This window comes from Genypterus blacodes, unplaced genomic scaffold (genome assembly GCF_046128005.1).
Source record: "Genypterus blacodes isolate CSIRO-AG114 ecotype Tasmania unplaced genomic scaffold, CSIRO-AGI_Gbla_v1 ptg000210l_1, whole genome shotgun sequence".
Lineage (NCBI taxonomy): Eukaryota > Metazoa > Chordata > Actinopteri > Ophidiiformes > Ophidiidae > Genypterus > Genypterus blacodes.
This window is the reverse complement of record NW_027467009.1, coordinates 77,501-91,665: the sequence shown is the minus strand read 5'-3', so window position 1 is coordinate 91,665 and position 14,165 is coordinate 77,501. Positions and strand designations below refer to the sequence as shown.

General features: G+C 50.5%; 1 protein-coding gene and 4 non-coding genes across 5 annotated transcripts in view; all 5 read right to left on the bottom strand.

The window, feature by feature from the left end:
* Positions 1-300: 300 nt before the first annotated feature.
* Positions 301-14,165, bottom strand: part of polr1a (RNA polymerase I subunit A) — a 14,253-nt gene continuing 388 nt past the window's right edge. The window contains 38 exon segments of the mRNA XM_076169721.1: positions 301-682; positions 1,181-1,345; positions 1,539-1,656; positions 1,794-1,994; positions 2,175-2,456; positions 2,566-2,673; positions 2,765-2,894; positions 2,992-3,152; positions 3,409-3,544; positions 5,483-5,650; positions 6,079-6,278; positions 6,385-6,485; positions 6,592-6,715; positions 6,986-7,151; positions 7,484-7,566; positions 8,614-8,663; positions 8,666-8,765; positions 8,851-8,949; positions 9,049-9,207; positions 9,348-9,430; positions 9,513-9,696; positions 9,796-9,945; positions 10,057-10,248; positions 10,352-10,498; positions 10,583-10,690; positions 10,793-11,143; positions 11,228-11,251; positions 11,253-11,396; positions 11,646-11,787; positions 11,965-12,038; positions 12,041-12,081; positions 12,190-12,270; positions 12,452-12,540; positions 12,796-12,881; positions 13,125-13,235; positions 13,398-13,547; positions 13,718-13,813; positions 13,904-14,012. Coding sequence (XP_076025836.1) covers positions 582-682; positions 1,181-1,345; positions 1,539-1,656; positions 1,794-1,994; positions 2,175-2,456; positions 2,566-2,673; positions 2,765-2,894; positions 2,992-3,152; positions 3,409-3,544; positions 5,483-5,650; positions 6,079-6,278; positions 6,385-6,485; positions 6,592-6,715; positions 6,986-7,151; positions 7,484-7,566; positions 8,614-8,663; positions 8,666-8,765; positions 8,851-8,949; positions 9,049-9,207; positions 9,348-9,430; positions 9,513-9,696; positions 9,796-9,945; positions 10,057-10,248; positions 10,352-10,498; positions 10,583-10,690; positions 10,793-11,143; positions 11,228-11,251; positions 11,253-11,396; positions 11,646-11,787; positions 11,965-12,038; positions 12,041-12,081; positions 12,190-12,270; positions 12,452-12,540; positions 12,796-12,881; positions 13,125-13,235; positions 13,398-13,547; positions 13,718-13,813; positions 13,904-14,012 — 5,014 coding nt within the window. The 3' untranslated portion in view covers positions 301-581.
* LOC143015704 (small nucleolar RNA SNORA5) lies at positions 4,447-4,581 on the bottom strand. The gene has a single exon (XR_012965466.1). It is a non-coding gene; the product is annotated as a small nucleolar RNA SNORA5 (small nucleolar RNA).
* LOC143015702 (small nucleolar RNA SNORA5) lies at positions 5,729-5,863 on the bottom strand. Its single transcript, XR_012965465.1, has one exon. It is a non-coding gene; the product is annotated as a small nucleolar RNA SNORA5 (small nucleolar RNA).
* LOC143015701 (small nucleolar RNA SNORA5) lies at positions 6,818-6,952 on the bottom strand. Its single transcript, XR_012965464.1, has one exon. It is a non-coding gene; the product is annotated as a small nucleolar RNA SNORA5 (small nucleolar RNA).
* Positions 7,780-7,914, bottom strand: LOC143015705 (small nucleolar RNA SNORA5). The gene has a single exon (XR_012965467.1). It is a non-coding gene; the product is annotated as a small nucleolar RNA SNORA5 (small nucleolar RNA).

Below are 14,165 nucleotides of genomic sequence, written 5' to 3'. Positions count from 1 at the left end.
CTATAATATATCCATTTATTTTTGCACTTCTGGTTGGATGCTAACTGCATTTCATTGGCTTGTACACGTACCAATCTAATTTACTGCGAGGCTTTAGTAAAAACACATTTGCTTGCATTTGTCCTCTGTGCTGGTGTGAGAGCGTTGGCTTCTTCATGCCTTCCATCAAGTTTGCATCAATGCGTGTCCTACAGTTGAGCCCAGATTCAAATTCAAGCAAAGCCACGGTAGATGAAGATGAAGATCAGATACGAGGTGCAACTGTCACTATCTCATCAAAGAAAAACAGTAAGACGATACTTCTTTTATAATGTTTTATCTTTAATAAAATACATACAGAAACATAGGGAAAGCCGTTAGTCCAGCTGGTTTCAGGCGCCTGAGTGGCAGCGTGCGGATCTATGGCAGACATGATCAGTCTTCAGTAATTAGAGGAGAAATAAGTCGTCCATGGCCGTCTCACATTCCCTCACAGAATCCCGATCGCAAACCATCATTTCTTCCCCTGTTTGGTTGAAGCAGCTTTTTCACACAAAGTCAAAGTTATTACAAAAGCACGTCGTCTTCTTCTTCTTCTTCTTCTACTGCAGGGGCTGCTTGAGTTCAAACAGTCCCGTTCCTCCTTTAACCACCTTCCCCACCACCAGACACGCTGAAGGCGACACCAGCTCATCATGTGACCCTGAAGAGGAGGAAAACAAGGATGTAAACAATGACACACTAAGCAGATTCTTGAAAACTTCCCTGAGTTTCATCATCAACACATTTTTTATGTGTTTTATATGTATTTTTTTTTTTGGGCTGCATTTTTATATTTCTGTTTTAAGATTCAAGTTAAAGATTAACTACTTTACAGTACTCGAAAGATGAACTACTCTACAGTAGTTCATCTTTAACTGAAAGGGGAAAACTGAGCGGTTTGGAGTGATGACACTGAATTAGAGGTTCCGGGTGGCTCCATCAACGCTTTGCTCACCAGGGAAAACATTGACAGTGTTACGATAAAGAGGCTTAACAGACACGCCAACCTGTGTGTCTGCACAGAGATATGGTCAGGGCGCGGTCGCAGCAGTTAAAACACACAGCACTGAGTGGAAACATTTGCATTGCAGTTTTGCATGCCGTGAAAGTTAAGGAAAACAGAGCGGAGGCTGAAATCAACGCAAGCGCTGATCCTCACCCATCATAGTGGCCTGTTTGAGGAACTTGTAGCTGGTCTCAAAGGTCATCTGCTGCAGAGGAGAGGAGTTGGACTGCATGGCGTGTCGGTTCAGAGGCTTGTACACGCCCTCGAAGCACATGTAGTCTGCTACCAGCGACAGGTGTCTGGGGTCCACCTCGATCCCTGGAGACAGGCAGCGGGAGACAAAGTGAGACCAGCGCCGTTACCTGCTGTGTGTGTGTGTGTGTGTGTGTGTGTGTGTGTGTGTGTGTGTGTGTGTGTGTGTGTGTGTGTGTGTGTGTGTGTGTGTGTGTGTGTGTGTGTGTGTGTGTGTGTGTGTGTGTGTGTGTGTGTGTGTGTGTGTGTGTGTGTGTACCGTAGACGGCAAACACATCTTTAATTTCCTTCTCGATGACCTTCAGAGCCACTTCAATCCCGTAGGTGTTGGCCATGGCTTGGACCTCATTGGAGTAAAGTCTGTTGATGTCCAAGATCTAAGAAAGAGCAAATAACTCAGACTTTAACACCTGAATGAAGCTGAATGAAGAGAATCATCTGGATATGAACTGTGATCTCATTATTGTCAGCATGTTGTGTCCAGATTCTCATCCCTGTGTTTGCGCTCACGTACGTCGCTGTGGTTGAACATTTCGTGCATGTTGATGCCCTCGGTGTTGAGGATGGTCTTCTTCTCTCCGCTCCTGGTCGTGGTTTCGCTCAGCAGGCAGCGCGTCAGGCCTCTGGTTTCCATGATGACCGTGTTCTGGGCCAGAGCCGACACCACTGCCGTCAGGTCAAAGTGCACTTTGCTCACCGGTAAGGCAAGGTCCACCTGTTTATCGTCAAGGAAACAAACGGGGAACAAATAAGCCTGACAAGTATTCCTCTGATTACAAACTGTTTTGATTGATGAGGTTACAGAATCAATCCAGAGAACCAATGGGCTTCCTTTACATAGCTCCTCCCTCTCTCCAGCTCTCTTAATACTGTGACTAAGTGGTTGAACACACACCTGACACCAGAGCTGGTGCTGGTGGTCGTAGGAGTAGCTCTCTATCGCAGAGTGCGACTGCAGGACAGCGTTCACTCTCATTGGATTCTGGGATTCTTCCTCTCCTCCTCCTCCTCGTTTTCTTCTTTGCTCTCGTCTCTTCCTCTCCCCCCTTACAAACTCTGGCGGAGATTGATCCAGTGTGGCTTCCTCCGTGTTCTCCTCCTCCTCTTTGTCCCCCTGATCTTCTCTCTCCGCTCCCTCGTCTCTCTCTTCCTCCTCCTCCTCACTCTCGTAGTCCACCTGAGGAAAGGCAGATTGGTGTTTGGAAGCTGGAGGTTGAGTGAAGGACTTACAGGCTTCATCCAAACTCCTCTTGTCCATTATAGGCGCATAACATCTAAGGGCTCACCTCTTCTTGCTGTTTGTCTTTCCTCTTGGCGTCAGAGGCGTCCGTGTCGCCTTCGTTTCCCTCGTCATCAACGATGGCTCTCTCCTCCTCGCCTTCCCCTTCATCCACCTGATGAACGTCAACATTACAGACCTCTAACACACTGTGGGCAAGATGGCATTATGTGTGTGTGTGTGAGTGGCATTTGATGAGAACGGACCCCTGCTGTGCCCTGCTGTGCCTCGCCATCGTGGTCCTTATCTCTGGGCGTGGCCTTCCTCGTCTCCACGGCGATGGAGGCCAGCTTGGCACTTCGCTTTTTGATGGCTTCGAGGAGTTGACGGAAAAACCTGAGGCGCCAAAGGAGAAGACAGAGGGTGATGTCATCAATGGGTTACACAACACCAGGTTCACACTAAACACACACACACACGGAGACACACACACCTTGTTTCCATAAAGTGCAGGATCTGGTTTGGCGTGAGCAGCTTATCGTCACAGTAACGGTCCGGGGGCAGGAAGTGGAAGGACACCTTGAACGTTCGCACCTTCTCGTGGGTGGAGCTATCTATCCGCAGCATCTCCACCACATCCACCTTCTGTAGAACCTACACACACACACACACACACACACACACACACACACACACACACACACACACACACACACACACACACACACACACACACACACACACACACACACGGAAGTGGTGAGCTTCAGTTTGAAACACAGATAAAGGAAAATGAAAAAAAGAGAAGCTAAAATAAAAACATAACATCCGGGACCAATGCAAATGAAACACTGTAGAAGAGGTGTGAGAGAAGGTCAGGAGGTCAGGGGGCACAGGAGCTGCTCCTCACCTCAGCCAGGCAGACCCGGGTCAGCTTCTTGCGGAGCGTCTTGGCTCTGTTCAGGGCCTTCTTGTTGTTCAGCACAGGGACGCTCATCATGGGCGTCTTTATGTTGGAGCTGGCCACCATCAGGATCTCCCTCAGCCTGAGAGAGACACACACACACACACTCTTTGTTTGTTGTTCATGACATTGTGCATACAGGTGTACGATATTTTGGAGATCATTTTTTGATGGGGGGGGGGGGGGGAGAGAGAGAGAGAGAGAGAGAGAGAGAGAGAGAGAGAGAGAGAGAGAGAGAGAGAGAGAGAGAGAGAGAGAGAGATACTGTCTGACAGCGTGGTGTGCAAACTGCACCGAGGCAGAGCGCCAAAAACTCAAAAGGACTGTAAAAACAGCAGGAAACATAATTGGACTTCCCCTGCCCTCTCTGGAGGACATTTTTAAGACTGGTTGTCTCTGTCTGTTTCCCTCTGGAAGGCGATACAGATCACTGAACACACGACCACCAGACTGAAGAACAGCTTCTGTGTCAGGGCCATAAGTCAGCTGAACAAAATCAAACATTAGACAAGTTAGTACCCCAAAAGTCAATTGCAATATTGGGACATATTGGGCATCTTCAGCTATGATGTCATGTGATGTCATATGGGGCAAGGAACATGTGATGTCATTTGGGGTGTGATGTCGTGATGTCATGATGTCATGTGGGATGTCATGTGATGTCATGTCATATCATGTGATGTCATATGCGATGTCATGTGATGTCGTGATGTCATATGTGATGTCACATGTCATAGGAGTCATCTTGAGCTATTGGAACATCTTGAGCTGTATGCTGATGTCAATGAAGGCTAGAACAAATCGCATTGAATGATTGAGAGAGAGAGAAAGAGAGAGTGTACAGAACTGTACAGGAGAGTTAAAGCACTCAGAGACTCCACTATACTGAGTGCATGTGCATCTATACACATCTGCTGTCTGTGTGTGTGTGTGTGTGTGTGTGTGTGTGACGTGTGAAGATGAGGACACAGCAGAGACAGTGTGATCTGTGTGTAGTCCATGTTTAACCCCAGGGGCCATGTTGGAGCCCCGTGGGGTCCCTGAACTACACGTCACTGTGGCAGCCATGAGGCCAGTGGAGCCCACAGAGGAGGGAGCACTGAATTTGACGAGGCTGCAGACATCTGAGGTCTTGACTGATCTCTTCATCTCCTTTGTACCGAGTACCATTCAGTGTGTATTACTCTAATATACCGAGTACGTATCTGTGTGTGCATCTATACACATCTGCTGTATGCCTGTGTGTGTGTGTGTGTGTGTGTGTGTGAGAGACTTTGTTTTGACAGAGATGACGACACAGCAGAGAGATTGTTATTAGTGTGTATCACATCTTCATCCCCTGTGGCCATGTTGGAGCACCGTGGGGCCCATGAGCCACACACACACACACACACACACACACACACACACACACACACACACACACACACACACACACACACACACACACACACACACACACACACACACACACACACACACACACACACACACACACACACACACACACACACACACACACACACACACAGTCTGTGGCTGCAGGCTTTCCAAATGAACTCTACTTCAGTGTGTATTATTAGAACATGTAACTGTAGCAGACAGTTTCTCTTCTCTTCTCTGTGACTCAGTGGCTGCATGTGACTCTCTTTCCCATCATAGTTCATCAGTAGCAGCAGCAGCAGAGTGTGTGTCGACAAAGAGTGTATTATACCGAGTACTTATGTGTAAGTGGAGGAATGTTTTACTGCAACAAAGCCAAACACTGAGAGTCTGAAACATTGTGACTTTGCTGTTACTGAGCTTGTAAAGGCTCTCAGGTAACAAAGCTTGTGTTTGAACGGCTGCTCCGCTCTTTAAAGAGACTTCTACACTGCAGGAACTTTAAGCAACCGAGGAGACTTTCTTTGTTTAGCAGCCGTTTCGGGGTCGGAGCTCTGATTGCTTTGGGAACAGCTGGGTGGAGTGTGATCAGAGCAGTCAGTACATGTACACATGGAGGCTGAATGTGAGGCTTTACCTTGGTATTCCCAGAGTCACGTTCATCTCCCCTCTGCCAGCAAAGTGGAAGGTGTTGAGGGTCATCTGGGTGGAGGGTTCGCCTATAGACTGAGCTGCTAACAGACCCACCGCCTCCCCCGGGTCACACAGGGAGCGCTGCCACTTATAGAGCAACAACTGGCGGAGGCTGAGGACACAAAACCAGCAGCTTTATTTTGTTTGCATGCATGTCTGATGAACACGAGGACACAGCAGAGACAGTGTGATCTGTGTGTAGTCCATGTTTAACCCCAGGGGCCATGTTGGAGCCCCGTGGGGTCCCTGAACTACACGTCACTGTGGCAGCCATGAGGCCAGTGGAGCCCACAGAGGAGGGAGCACTGAATTTGACGAGGCTGCAGACATCTGAGGTCTTGACTGATCTCTTCATCTCCTTTTCTGTAATATTCAATGTGTTATTACTCCAATATCTGACCGTACTTGTTGATGAACTAGGATGAATGAATGTGTGATTGAAGCAAAACGTTAAGAACTATCAAAAGACAAAGATGAAACCTTTGTCCAGCCCCGTCTCCACATTGAGACTGAAGCCCCTTAGGCCCCCCTCACACACACCTGTGTGTATCCAGGCTGTCCGAGCTGACCCCGGCTCGGCTCTGCAGGTACGTCTCTGTGATGTTCTGGAAGTTCTCCGATATCGATCCAAAGCAGACGTCGGGCCGGAGCAGACTCAGGGACGGCTCAGGGCAGCGTGACGACTTCCTGCTGTACTTTGATCTGCTGGGTTCATCCAGAGAACGCCACTGCTCCAACAGCTGCAGAGGGAGAAGGACACTTCAGTCTATTCAGGCTCCAGGGTGATGATGTCTGACAGGAGGAAACCATATTCAAACTTATTAGCTGACAGTTCTGCTTCTCTACCTGCTGAGTGGCCGCGTCTCGGCCGAAGGCAACGGGGACGTCTCCCTGCTCAGCCTGCCTCAGTTTGGCCAACTTCTTCTGAGAGAACAGCAGGAACGCCCCTGAAACACACACACACACACACACACACACACACAATATTCAGTTTGATCAAATTGTAAACAAACACAGTAAGCATCCAGACTTTGCTCCCTCAGCTTGTTCCACCTTGCCGTGGAGACGCAGTCGCTCTCTTCGCTTTCCACCGCTGGATGGTTGCCAGGTGCTGATTGGCAGCTTGGGGGTCCAAACGGGCCAAGACCTGATCCAGACCCTGAGCCCTCCTGATCACCTGGGAGGAGGACACAGGTGGAGGGTTTGAAGAGTGAAGCTTCTCTCTTCAGTGTTTAACTCACAATCCCAAACACGTGTGTGTGTGTGTGTGTGTGTGTGTGTGTGTGTGTAGTCCATGTTTAACCCCAGGGGCCATGTTGGAGCCCCGTGGGGTCCCTGAACTACACGTCACTGTGGCAGCCATGAGGCCAGTGGCACCCACAGAGGAGGGAGCACTGAATTTGACGAGGCTGCAGGTTGTTCTGATCGTCCACGTCTCTGTGCTTACCTCATAGTTGTCCTCGATGAAGGGGAACTGTCTCGGCTGGAGGAACGGAGTCTTGGGGATGTCCAGCCCGTCTTCGCCGTACAGGAACTGGACCACGGATCCGTCGCTGTCCCTCACCGTCAGGTCGTACTGGACCACCAGACCTTCCAGATGCTTTATGATACATCTGCAGAGGAGAGGAAGAGCGGCGAGGAGAGAGGAAGAGCGGGAAAGAAGACGGCACTGTCAAAGTCCAACATTTAAAAAGTCCCAACGTTTGAATGTGGTGGTTTTCCTCCCACAGAGCTGCGTGTTTACACAGAGGCACACATTTGCCAGAGTTTGTGTTGCTCACACGTAGCAAGCAAACCTCTACAGACGTGTGATCATATAGAAAGACTGAGAATGGAGGAGTGTGTGTGTGTGTGTGTGTGTGTGTGTGTGTGTGTGGGGGTGATGAGAGGCAAGAAAGAAAACAAGAAAAGACTCAATGAGTTGAAGTTTGAGTTGAGCTCTTACCTCTGCAGGTAACCGGACCTGGATGTTTTTACTGCTGTGTCAACAAGACCCTCTCTGCCAGCCATGCAATGGAAGAAGAACTCCTGAGGAAGACCACAATACACAGTGATGAAGAGAGACAGAGAGAGAGAGAGAGAGAGAGAGAGAGAGAGTTAAAGCACTCATACTGAGTGCTGAGTGCATGTGCATCTATACACATCTGCTGTCTCTGTGTGTGTGTGTGTGTGTGTGTGTGTGTGTGTGTGTGTGTGTGTGTGTGTGACGTGTGAAGATGAGGACACAGCAGAGACAGTGTGATCTGTGTGTAGTCCATGTTTAACCCCAGGGGCCATGTTGGAGCCCCGTGGGGTCCCTGAACTACACGTCACTATGGCAGCCATGAGGCCAGTGGAGCCCACAGAGGAGGGAGCACTGAATTTGACGAGGCTGCAGACATCTGAGGTCTTGACTGATCTCTTCATCTTCTTTGTACCGAGTACCATTCAGTGTGTATTACTCTAATATACAGAGTACGTATCTGTGTGTGCATCTATACACATCTGCTGTATGCCTGTGTGTGTGTGTGTGTGTGTGTGTGTGTGTGTGTGTGTGTGTGTCTGTGTGTGTGTCTGTGTGTGAGTGAGTGAGTGAGAGAGAGAGACGGACAGAGAGTGAGACACGCAGACAGACAGACAGACAGATCTCTTAGAAGATGCGAACGAGAGAGAGAGAGAGAAAGAAGGAGTGAGAGCGAGTGAGACAGGGACAGAGAGACAGACAGACACAGAGAGGCAGACAGAGAGAGAGAGAGAGAGAGAGAGAGAGAGAGAGAGAGAGAGAGAGAGAGAGAGAGAGAGAGAGAGAGAGAGAGAGAGAGAGAGAGAGAGAGAGAGAGAGAGAGAGAGAGAGAGAGAGAGAGAGAGAGAGAGAGAGAGAGAGAGAGAGAGAGAGAGAGAAGAGAGAGAGAGAAGAGAGAGAGAGAGAGAGAGAGAGAGAGAGAGAGAGAGAGAGAGAGAGAGAGAGAGAGAGAGAGAGAGAGAGAGAGAGAGAGAGAGAGAGAGAGAGACAGACAGACAGACAGACAGACAGACAGACAGACAGACAGACAGACAGACAGACAGACAGACAGACAGACAGATCTCCATGTCCACCTGTGGTTTGATGCCTGTGAGGAACCTTCCGGACACAAAGCCCCCGCCCCGGGCGAGGGGTCGTACGGCTGGAAGCAAGGCAGCGATTTCCCAGAAGACATCAGCGGCGGCCTGCGACCCTCCAACTCAATCTGCCCCAGTAAACAGGAGATCTGAGACAGCAGAGCAGCAGAGATGTTATCACCTGTGGACCCGATCACACTGAGGGCGACTGTGTGCTGGATGAGGCACAGATACCTGCATGGTGTTCACAGTCGACCCCTTGGCTCCTGACTGCACCATCAGCTGGAGGTTGTTGTCTGGGAAAGAAGTGTGGAGGCCGACCGGCATGCAGACCTACCAGAACACGGAGCACATCATCATCATCATCCTCCTCCTCCTCCTCCTCATCATCAGAGACACGTACGGACCCTGGCAGATACGAGGGTTTGTTACCTTATTGATGTCATTGTTGACTTGGTTGGCCACTTCTTTAAACTTGAGGTCGGCCATGTTGAAGTCTCTCTGGTCCGGGTCCAGGTGAGCGTCCTGCCAGCGGCCCTGAGCCTCCGCCTGGTCCACGTTGGTGGGCAGGTTGAAGGCTGCCTGCAGGGCCTGGGGGAGGGAGAGGGAGAGAGAGGGAGAGAGGGAGAGAGGGAGAGAGAGAGCGAGAGAGAGAGAGAGAGAGAGACCTTCAGTGACCTTCAGATGAAACACCACACTCCAAACGTCTCCATTCCTCCTCCTACACTCACTTTGGTGCCACACTTCAGTGATTCCTGAATGATCTTCTTCCTCTTCCTGTTTGCTCCCGACTTCACTAAGATGTCCTCCACACCTGGACACACACCTCAGACCGTCAGACACACATTGAACGAGCTCACCTCCTCCTCCTGGCTGTGTGTGTGCAGGGTTCTTACCCAGAGTGAAGCCTCTGTAGAGCTGCAGGTAGGCGGTGAAGAGTCGGGCCAGACAGGAGAGCAGTTTGCCGCTGGTCTGTCCTCCGTAGAGCTCGTAGCAGCAGTGGACCAGGCCGTACGCCGAGGAGCCGTAGTGAGCTTTGTCCAGCACGCCAACCAACAGCTCGCCCTCACGGATCACCACCTGGGAGCCAGAGAGGGGAGGAAGGAAGGCTCAGACTCAGAGGGAATACAGGTCCAGGTCCAGGTCCAGGTGTGTGTGTGTGTGTGTGTGTGTGTGTACCTGAGAGTCACACATGCTGTCAGGTCTGTACCCCGGGGCAGAGCGCGGCGGCACCTGGATCCAGGCTTTACTGGGGATTTTGGACTTGCCGACCAGGTTGAGCGGCACGGCGTTCTGTGGAATCACATTCAGCAGGAGAGTCGACACCACCTGGAGGACAGCAAGGGAATGCAGCTTAGGTATAATAATGTCTTTCTTAAAAGTGGAACATAGATTTTGTATTTTTTGAGCACAAATAGACTTCAGGTCCTTCAGTCGTACCTGCTTGCCGGTCCACAGCTGCTGGGGTTTGATGACGGCCGGTGGCAGCAGCTTCAGTCGGCCCGGCTTGTCCGTCAGGCCCCTGTAGACCAGCTCCGTGTACTGGTCTCTGGTGAAGAAGCAGCCTCGTATGGTCATCCTGGTCCCTGACACCATGTGGTCCTGGATCAGACCTGCCAAAGGCTTCCCGTCCTACAAGGAGAATACGGTTGAGACGAGAGGAGGTGTTAGCAGAGGGGCCTCCCATACGGCCGCTAGAGGTCAGGGCTGTGTCCTGCGATGTAAAGGTCACGACCTTGGGCACCAGGTACTGCTGGTCAGTGCTGACTAAGGTGTAGGCCTCTGCTCTGCCCAGCTCGTTCTGAGGGAAGTGAGCGTTCATCTCGTCTCCGTCGAAGTCGGCGTTGTACGCTTTGCAGTTGGCGTAGTGGAGTCTGAGTACCTGCAGGAGGAAACCGCGGCAGGTGGGTCAGGAGGGAGATGTGAACGTGCTGAGGACCCCCTTTAGGGCCTAACAGGGGCTCACCTTCTCTCCTGGGAGGATGCGGGCGAGGTGGGCCTGGATGGAGGGTCTGTGCAGAGTGGGCTGTCTGTTCAGTAACAAAACATCTCCGTTCTTTATGTGACGGCTGACCTGCAGACGGAGAGGAGCCACCAGAAACAAGATGACCTCATGTTTCAATCACAACAAAAGAACCATATACAGTAGACATGTGTGTGTGTGTGTCAGACTTACTATCTTCATGGGCATTTTATGTGGTCCAGGGCAGGGCGTCAGCAGTTGCTTAGCTACAGCTTCTCTCTGTGCAAAGCTGGTAGCCGACAGGATGGTTTTCTTGCCGTCCTCGGACATCACCATGGACGCACCGGGATGGGCGTTGGGCCCGTTCAGGACGGCCTGACGGAGCTCCTTCACGTTCCAGGGAGTGACGGGCTGCGGGTACGTCAGCTTGGTTGCAAACACCATGGGGATGCCGATCTCGTTGGTCCCGATGTACATGTCTGGACAGATGACTGATCGTGCAGCGAAGTCCACTCGTTTGCCCATCATGTGTTTCCGAAACAAGCCGTCCTTCTTCTCCAGGATCTGGCAGAGGAGGAAGGACAGCTGATCAGCTACACTGTGTCCGCCTCAGGCTGCGTCTCACCTGTCTGTCTGTCCGTCACATACCTGTCTGATGCCCGGGTACCGGGTATTTCTCTGTCATCATTTTGTCGGCGTCGCTGTCAAAGACGATGTTGGCGTGCGTCTGGAGGCGGATCCAGGTGTTGTAGAGTTTATCTGTCATGGTCTGGCCCGGGATGCTGGACAGGAAGGACTGGTCCATCTGTTCAGCCGTCTGAAACAGAGAGGGGACGTGTGGACTTGTCTTCTACACACCCTGTGGCTGAACAGTTGAAAATGGATTTGTACAGCGTGCCTTCCATTACATGACAATAGATTTTAAAAGAAGGCACAGAAAGCCTCACTGATACACAGGAGCCTGGTAAAGTCTCCAGTCTACCTCAGACCTCTGCAAACAACCAGAAGCTCCCAAAGCCAACAGGAGGATGAAGGGCAGAAGAGGAGACACACAGAGAACTCTCACCTCTTCCCCCGGAGCGTCTTTATCTCCGGCTATGAGCGCCAGAAGTTTCCGGATGACTTCACAGTCCTTCATGACAGCCTGCATGTTGACCGTCTGACCGTTGGTAAACATCTGGTCACCCAGACGATTGATGGGACGATACCTGAGAGAGGGGGCGGAGGGGGTGAGAGAGAGAGAGGGGAAGGGGGACAACATGGAGAGCTGTGAGCATTTGATCCCTTCTATACTTTCTTGTTTTGTTGCTGTAGGTAGAACAGACAGCTGCCATCATTAACAGTGTTTAGATCCCAAAGGTTGTGTGAATGTGGATCTGGTGCACCTGCAGGGCGGAACCACCAGCAGCTCCAGGAAGAAGAGGTTGGGATAGAACACTTCTTTGCCTCCTGCGAGCACGAGTTCTCATCCAGCCCAGAGAACAGACACTTTAGGAAGAAGCCTGGGAGGAAGACAAGAGGAGTGTTGAGGAAAAGACTCTGGATGCGCTAGGACACGTGACTCCAATCAAAAGGCCCACATGAGGCCTGGGGCTTTCCTGGGGTTGTACCTTCTTTCTGCCACAGGGTGTTGGTGTGGTCTCTGGCAGTACTCGGGGTCAGATACACTCTTTTCCCCGCCATCAGGTCGTCTGCAGGAACACAACAATAACAAGAGGTCAAGTCTCCACACCACCAACACAAAGACCTGGCGTCTGCTCCACTCAGCAGAGCTTCTCTCATGCTCGTGGTTCTCATGTGACACATTTATTGTCACTGCAGGGCGGAGTGATGAAGAGTGTAAACGCAGGACATCACGACTCAGCTCTTTACCGTCCGTGTTGCTGCTGCTCTGTGCTCCTGACGGCATGTTGACGATCAGCTTGCTGTTGTGTTCTCGACGTACTGTGAACCTCCCACTGCTGTGAATGCGCACACACACACGCGCGCGCGCGCACACACACACACACACACACACACACACACACACACACACACACACACACACACACACACACACACACACACACACACACACACACAATAAACAGTTATTTCAGCACTGGCATGAGAGAACCAGTCATTTTAGGGAGGAATCTTACTGAAACATACTATTTAAAAAACCAACAAAGACTTTTCAAATAACCGCCATTACGTCATCGTTTCCTCCAGCTTACCTGCAGTGAGGGCATTTCCTGGATTTCATGTGAATTCTCCAGAAGTCAGTGACGAGACTGCTCTTCTTCTCAACCAGATGTTTAATCTGTGAAAAAAGAGCCACACACACACACACACACACACAATAGTGTTTTTTAAAGCAAAGCAGCTGTGGTCAGTAATGTTGATGTATTACACTGCATTACACTAAAATGTGGTTTTATAATCATTCATCCAGCACATTTACATATTTCCTTCCTCTCTCAGCTTCACAGTGATGTTATGCTGGATTGTGCGCGTGTACCTAATAAAGTGGCCGCAGTGTTTGTTTGTAATTGTGTGTACTGACCGGTTTGCTGCTCTCGGTGCCTTCACTGCTCACACCGACAGTAGCATTTGTGAACTCCTGGAGCACCTGCTGGATATCAGCTCCACTGGCTTTGGGGTTCTCCTCCAGATGCTAACACACACACACACACACACACACACACACACACACACACACACACACACACACACACACAATACAGATGACCTCAAGCTACACCTAAAAACTGTGAGAGTGAGCTTTTGTTCATACCACACTGACAAATGATAGTTTCCATAGCAACCGCTGACCCACCTGGTTGAGAACCTGCTCGATCTGATAAACCTCCTGCATGGCCCCGTGCTCCAGCAGCTTCAGCTGGTTGAGCAGCAGGTGGATAGCAGCTCGGGGACACGTCAACATGTGGCACCCCAGACAGGAACCGCGAATCAACAGGTAGAGTTTCTGATAGAGGAGAGCGGACCAGAGAGGGTTAAGAGAGACGGGAGAGATGGAGGAGGAGTTCAGAAGATGCAGAGAGTTGTGAGGGAAAGAGAGGGAGATCTGGATCCATAGTCTGATAGAAGGACTGGATCATTGTGTATTTTTGTGTGTGTATCGATGGACACACTCACATCAAAGAACAGCGGGTTGTACACAGGGAGGGGTAACTCTACGTGACCCATGTGTCCAGGACAGTTGTTGAAGTCCTGACAGCAGGTGGAACAAACCTGGAATACGCCACAACATGAATAAACACACACACACACACGAACTGGCAGATACACTCACTACTGCAGCTTCAGGTTCAGATCTTCCACCTCTTTGCTGTCTGCTGGTCCCAGAGCCAGATCATACAGGCTGTTAGGGGCCACGTTCCCCACAGCGTCCAGGAACCTGGAGTTGGTGATCGTCTTCACACTCAGCTTCCTGAACACACCACAAGGAAAACCATTACAATACATTGGTCTCTCAATCGATCCACGCAGTCCCAAACGTTGAGAAAGCTTCAATCAAATTACTGCTGAGAAACTCGTGGCATTTAAAAGACTATCGCTGTAGTTTAAGAAGATTTAAAGCAAA